This window comes from Arachis ipaensis, chromosome B01, assembly GCF_000816755.2.
Source record: "Arachis ipaensis cultivar K30076 chromosome B01, Araip1.1, whole genome shotgun sequence".
In the NCBI taxonomy this organism is placed as follows: Eukaryota; Viridiplantae; Streptophyta; class Magnoliopsida; order Fabales; family Fabaceae; genus Arachis; species Arachis ipaensis.
Window position 1 is genome coordinate 134,385,041 of NC_029785.2, and position 7,202 is coordinate 134,392,242.

General features: G+C 33.6%; 1 protein-coding gene across 1 annotated transcript; it reads right to left on the reverse strand.

The window, feature by feature from the left end:
* On the reverse strand, positions 2,191–3,347 carry LOC107615388. Its single transcript, XM_016317454.1, has 4 exons — positions 3,041–3,347; positions 2,749–2,973; positions 2,497–2,654; positions 2,191–2,367 (listed from the first exon to the last, which is right to left on the reverse strand). Exons 1-4 carry the CDS (start codon positions 3,345–3,347, stop codon positions 2,191–2,193), a joined length of 867 nt encoding a protein of 288 aa, XP_016172940.1.

Below are 7,202 nucleotides of genomic sequence, written 5' to 3' on the forward strand. Positions count from 1 at the left end.
TGTGATAGGGCTGAAGCTATAAAAAAGTCCATTGTGAGATCTCTATTTACTAAAATATCTAAGCTCTTTATGCACACTGTATTTCTTTTACTTGTGTTCTATTTAACTATTATGCTTTTGTATTCTCTTTTGCTAAAATCCTACAATCAAACTTCAAGCTGTTTTGGCTTAAAGTTGAAGTTAATTTATTTCATCTACAGATCTGCTACATACGCTATCATCTATTTCGAGACATTCAAACTTCATTGAGCACACCAGTGAGAAATCCAAGCAAGCTAATGATATACAAGTGAGAAACCTAGTGAATACATAACTTATGCATCACAAAATCTCTTGAAGGCAAAAGGAACTACAAATTAAGTTATAGTGTTGGGTTTTAAATTGTAGCAGGAGTATTTGTATGTAATTTGTTTGTATTTGTAAACATGTTGTAAAAGCATTTATAGGAATGAATTAGATTAACTGATTTGTTGACATTAAATTGTTGAAATTAGATTGGCTGTTTTGAGAAATTCTTGTATTCTTTACCTAATTCCAAACAAAACAACTGCAAAATCAGATCCAACTAAAAAGGTATATTATCATAATATCATACAAAGCATTTAATATTGATGGGAATAACAACTTCCTAATAACATAGATGGAAGGAGACTGAATTTAGCATATTTAACTCATTAATATAAATTCATGAAGCATTAGTTTGAATATTCAGTATCTAATATTACCTTGAAAATTTATGAAGCAATAATTTGAAAAGTCAGAATCTAATAATAACTTGTGAATTAGGACATTTCACCTAATAATTTATTGAATTCATAAAAATAACTAAATCATCCTAATAAGTTAATAAATTCATAAAAATAACTACATAAAAATAACTAAATCATCCTAAATTCATAAAAAATAACTAAATCATCCTAACTAGTTATTGAATTCATAAAAATAACTAAATCATCATAACTATGTTCAACAAGAATCGTTAACTAGAACAACTTATTCTAATTGAGAATGGATCGCACATAACCATTCTTCTGAGAATCCTTCAAACCCCAGAAAACCTTCTCCATCTGTGCATTATTAGCAAACTTCACTGCAACCTGCACCACCTCATCGTTATCGAATCCAAGCTGTTCAAGCTTCTCACCGACCATGAACTTCTCATTCACCCCAGATATAGCATCAGCAAGAACTTGGGCATTCCTTCCTTGTTCAGCAGTTGAAAATTGCACCTGTTCAACCATCCTCTCTAGAATATCATTTTGCTTCCGCTTCTTTCCCGAATGCCTTTCCCTAGCTGCACAAGCATCAGAGTATGAACCTGCTCCTTGTCCTTCATAAAAACTTACATTTGCTGACATTCCAAAATCGTCCAAACTTGGACAATAATCTTCCTTCTCCTCTTGAACTTGCTCCTGTGCATCAAAACCACTGACTGCACTTGCACCTGTGGCTCGATCCTTTCGGAATATACCCTCTAATCGGTGGAATAAAAGGAATGGCTTACCAGGAGTATAAAATTTGGTTGGGTGTACCTGTGATGAAACTTACAGAAGTTAGTATACATATTCTAAAGTCACTAATAAAATAATTTCAAGTAATTTTGTTAACAACATCCACGCATCAAGAACGTCTCTACTGTCAACATTTACACACTGTTTTTCAGAATTCCACCCAAATCCACTGCATGCCAGCATCTCAGAGGCATATTGATACTTCTCCTTCAGTCGCTTATGCTTATTCTTGCAATGCTTCGCAGTTACCGTACAAGTTGGGAATGCTTCCAACATCTTCAAGGCTAATTTTTCAAAAGTTCCTGGTCTGAATTGTCCACAATAAGCTTTCAAACCATCAACAACACACTCCTCCATGAAACCAACAAATGCTTCAGTTTCTTCATCAGTCCACATGCGTTTGTCCATTGTCATCTAAGAAGAAATGTAACATGCAATAAGTTGTACAATCCATTAAAATCAAACATCACCTATGATAATAGAAATCTAACAACGCAATAATTAATCATATTAATAATTATGAATATTACAAACAAGGCTTACAATAACCATTTAAAAATTTCAATGACAAAAAATCCAACAAAACAATGGAAAGTCTTTCGCACACAAATTTAGCTATTACATCACAAGTTTCATGCCAAATTAAACAAGGAGATTCAAGTTGGGCCTATAATCTTTCCTATTCCGTACGACTAGTTCGCCACTCTTCGTACATCTCAATTGCAATGTTGACACACCATTGTCTCCACTCATTTGTATTTTCAACCACATCGATCAACTCATCTGGTGCTTCCTCTCCGACGGGCAGAAATTCATCTAAGAAGCTAGTTTGCTCTTCCGGATCCATATCCATGTTCTTCCGAATAAAATTTTGCAATAGACAACAAGCAATTATGATCTAATTTTGTGTTTTTATAGGGTAAAAGCTAGGATTTCTTAAAATTGACCATCTCTTCTTAAGTAATTCAAAGCAGCGCTCTATGACATTCCTAGCAGAAGAATGCTTTCTATTAAAATACTCCTGGTAGTTGCAAGGTGCACGTGTTCCTTGAGCCCACTCTCTAACATGATAGCGAGTGCCTCTATATGGTGCTAGGAACTCAGGACCATTTGTGTAACCCACATCTACTAAATAGTAATTACCTATAAATATTACATACAAACAAAATAAGCTCTACAACTGTGCAGTCAAGCTTAATGTCAAAATCTAACTTATGACTTATAAATTAGATATTACCATAAGGTATCTTGAGACTATTACCACGAGTGATTGCATCTCGAAGTATTCTTGAATCAGATGCCGATCCCTCCCATCCACTAAGTACATAAACAAAGCTCATATCTCGGTTACACACTCCTAGGACATTAGTACATATTTTACCCTTCCTTGTTCGATATCTTGACTTATCAGACTCGGGGACTGTCACCTCTATATAAGTGCCATCTAATGCTCCCAAGCAACCTTATAATTCACAAAAAATTACAACTTTTGATAGACAATCCTTCCAGGCTTAAAACAAATTACATACATAATCCATTTAGGTTTACCTTAAACTTTCTCCATGTTGGGTCTATGCAATCCTCTTCAACCGGTGAGGCCTTGGCGAATAACAAATTTTGCATACGTATAATAGCCTTTAAAACCTTATTGAAATACTTACTAACTGCTTTTCCAGACCTACAAAATCTAACTTGTAGACTACGGTTTTTCTTGTGATGAGCTAAGATAATTAAAAAAGTTGCAACTTGTTCCGGCAAGCTTACTTGACCATCCTCACAAAGTCCTCCTTGGACTTGAAGCAACTCGCACAAATTAGCAAAGGCATTTGTGTTCATTCTTAACTCCCAAATACAATTCATATAACTCTCACCAATAATACACTCTAAAGCATCACATCTAATTCTACTATTTATTCTTCCACCTAATGACACTTCCCCACTACTTCTATTCCTAAAGTACACAAATAATATAAGAACAAAGTTCAACATCAAATTATCATGCTTCGATCTCATCGTTTCATAAAAAGAAACACATCGTTTAATAATCTCCGACCGCTCCATTCCTTCCTAACAAAATCATTTCATACAAAATAAGCACAAACATTCAATTTACTCAAATCAAAATCTAAACTAGATATAATCATTCAATGTCTTTTGTCACATGTACTTGAATACGAAATGCACTTATTATGAAACTTTAATTTAAATTTAGTTTGCACCTACTATGAGTATGAGCAGTTGAGCACACCTCCATATCCAATTCCAACAAAGTTTGCAGTCCAATTTTATAAAAAAACACACAAACTCTGTTATTCATTACTCAAACATATCTCGTTGAATAAAATTATAAAACCACCAACAAGACATAATACTCTGTCTCATGTATAGTAGGTAACCAAGTAAGGGCATAGGGCATTTTAGTTTCAACAAGAAATCAGCACACAAAACTAAAAAGGATTGACATTCACAATAAGAACATGTCACAATCATATCTTTAGGCCCTTGACCTCACACAGTCACACAAACAGCTCAATGTAACCCTAAAGAAATAGCTAGCAAGATTAACTACATAAAAGCCAACTGCATTACATAACATAGTGAGGAATGAAATCATATGCTTAAAAAAGTTGAGTAAAAAGAGAAAGAAAGATATTTTGTACCATGTGATCCTATATTATATGTATCCCCACCATGTTGTCACTATCCACCATAGAATGTAAATGTATGAGACTTAAAAAAGGTTGGTGGAAGCTGATATTTTCTAATCACATTCAAGATGAATAGCTAATCCTCCATTTCACAGGCATCATAAATAATAGTTAGAATGGACAACGATGTGGCCAATACCGGAGACACAAACTTCTTTTATCAAAGGTATATCACAATACACTTTAACTTCAAGCAAAATATTATCATCCGATATAAGTAGGATAAGAGAACAAAAAATTGCCAGGCTATATGTATAAACCATGTGTAAACTTAGGCATGGTTAAGGAAAAGTGTAAGCCATCAAAGTACAATCACACGCTTAATCTTTTTCAGCGTTTCAAATTCTAATTCCTATGTAACAACTATGACCCTAAATAGCCCAAAGTAGTACAATTTATAGCAATGGAATTAGTTACTGAAGGAATTAGTATAAATAGGATAATAGGAAGTGCATTAGAGGATAGTTGAACTCTCTTCTCCTGGTTAATCTTCTTTTAATTTGCATAATTCTCCTCCAAATTCCCCAATCATCTTACCCTAAATCTTATTACTCATTACTATGGTGCTCTCCTTGAGCATCAAAATGTTGTCCCCTGCAAAAAAAGCCAGCTTTATTAGCAAAAGGGTCAAAAGGGGAAAAATAAAAATAAAAAACAAAATCAGAAGCAACACAACTTGGAAAAATTCATGCATTTGCAATTTGCATAGACCATGAATTAATTAGATACCCTGTGCATTGCAATTCTAGATCTGAAATAAAAAAGTTAGCTTCGAAAATTTTTGTTGGTTATTACAGAAAAGTTTCCAACTTGCAAATAAATACAAAATAATTTGTGAGATGTAAATCGAGTACCATACGAGCTAGATATTAAAAATTGAAAAAATAAGAACGAAACTGCGGGCAGAGACGAATGGTAGGTGTGAAGATGAACTCACTGGAAGGGAGCTAGGGATTCGTCTCAGAAAAGTGCATAACAAAAACACGACAACAGTTTCCACGCAAGCAATTCCGAGTACAAATTTAAATTATGCAAGAAACAAAAACAAAAAATACCAAAATAGAAGATAATCTGCAGAAGGCGCTGAAATTTACCAAAAACTTCAACAAGCAGAGCAGTAGAAATTTTGAATAAAAAATCATATAACTCCATACAACTTTTATAAAACTGCAATAAAAAGCAACACAAATGCGAAAGATACACAAAGAGACAACAAGCAAAATGCAAATATGGAGGAGAAGAGAAGAGAAATAGAAGCTTCACGAGGATACCATGAATTGAAAAATATGCCTACGAAGATGAAGGTGTGACAGCGACTAACCTTGCTCACGGTGGTTTAACGATTTCGACGACGAGGTAGTGGTCTTGCAGGCGGCGATGGGCAGCGGCAGCAGCTTCAGGGTTAGCTCCAAGGTCTGATTGACATTATATTAGAAGAACTCAACCTGATTATTTGATTTGGTCAAAAGGGCAAATTAGGAATTAGATAATTAGAATGAGGGTATTTTGGACATAAATTGTTATTTAAATTTCTGTCTCTGTGACCCTACTTTTTGGAAGTACTGAAATACTGAAATTTTTAAGACAAAGACTGAAATTTTAGTACCAGTCTCTAGGCCAACAAACATAATACTGAGACGAAGTCCCCCAATCTCCGTCTCAGTACCTTAAAACAAACGCTACCTTAGTACACAAGGGACTGAAATTTCTATGGAAGAAGACTAAAACTTTAACAACATTTTATTTAACAACTAAAGATATTTTATTAAATATTTTTATTTCATCTCCATATTTATTTTGAACTAAACAATATACTAAGACATAATTCAGTCATGTATACTTTACACAAAATATAATACAAAGACTTAATTTTGTCTCAGTCTCTCAGTAGGTTGTGTTTAGAAGGGAGACTGAGACTAAGAGACAGAGACTAAATTAAGTCTTTGTTTGTATTTTGTGTAAAGTGTAAATGACTGAGTTATGTCTTAGTATTATGTTTGATTTAAGATAAAAATAGAGAGTCGAATAAGTGAAATTTGAGTCTCTCTCTCTCTTGTTTATGAGATTATTGAATTTGATTTTAAAATATGTTTACGAGATTGTTGCTTTTCATTGTAGTATTGTCGTTGGTGATAAATTGGTGATGACAGAGGTGTAGAGACGTGTTAGTAGTGAGGAGACTGAGGAGTAGATTCAGAATATAAACTTTTGAAAAAGACATTTTAGGAAAAAAATATTTATAATGTTTCAATTTTTGTCTCCAAATTTTTTTAATTTTTCATATTTATTAAAATTTTGTATCTTAAGACTACAATTTTAATTTTAATTTTTAATCACCAAACATAATACTAAGTCTAAGTCTCCTTTCTCAAGTCTTTAGTCAAGTATTTCAAGACAAATACAGCCTCAAGGTTTTAGGAGGGCCTCAACCACAATATTATTATCGATAATGTGTTGTGTGTGAATGTTGGCAAAATGGGAAAAGTTTTTGGATCATATGGCAGGCCATGATGATGTCGAAGGCTTCATGTGGCAACAAATATTTGGATCATATCGCATTGGACAGGTAGGCTCATAGCAATAATCTTTAGAGGGCTGTGTGTGAATGGGTCATAGCCTCATAAGCCTATCATGCCCATGTGCCTCCAGGAACTAGCTTTCCCGGACCCTCCCAACTCCCAACCACCACCAAAAACAAATGTGTGCATATTAAAAAGTGAAAACACAATAAAGAAATGAAGCAAGCTACTTGTAAGTAGTCACAATTGATCGATCCTTGGAGGCAACATATATCATCATCAAAATCATCGTAATATATAGAGTTAAGCTTCACAAGATTAATGGTTAAATTTAATTCACATGTTGGTTGGAACTCATTTCCAATAAATTATTGTCCGTATATAGTTATTATATATAGCTCATATAATTAATTATTGTAATTGAGAAAATCTTAGTTCCAATTATAAGTATTAACGGATGATAA

Excerpts from the sequence above, each read along its gene's own strand:
- LOC107615388 (XM_016317454.1), bottom strand. The coding sequence starts at position 3,347 with ATGAACACAAATGCCTTTGCTAATTTGTGCGAGTTGCTTCAAGTCCAA. Across the intron at positions 2,974-3,040 it reads GGTAAACCTAAATGGATTAT|GTTGCTTGGGAGCATTAGAT; the intron begins GTATGTAATTTG and ends GTGAATTATAAG. Across the intron at positions 2,655-2,748 it reads TAGTCTCAAGATACCTTATG|GTAATTACTATTTAGTAGAT; the intron begins GTAATATCTAAT and ends TAATATTTATAG.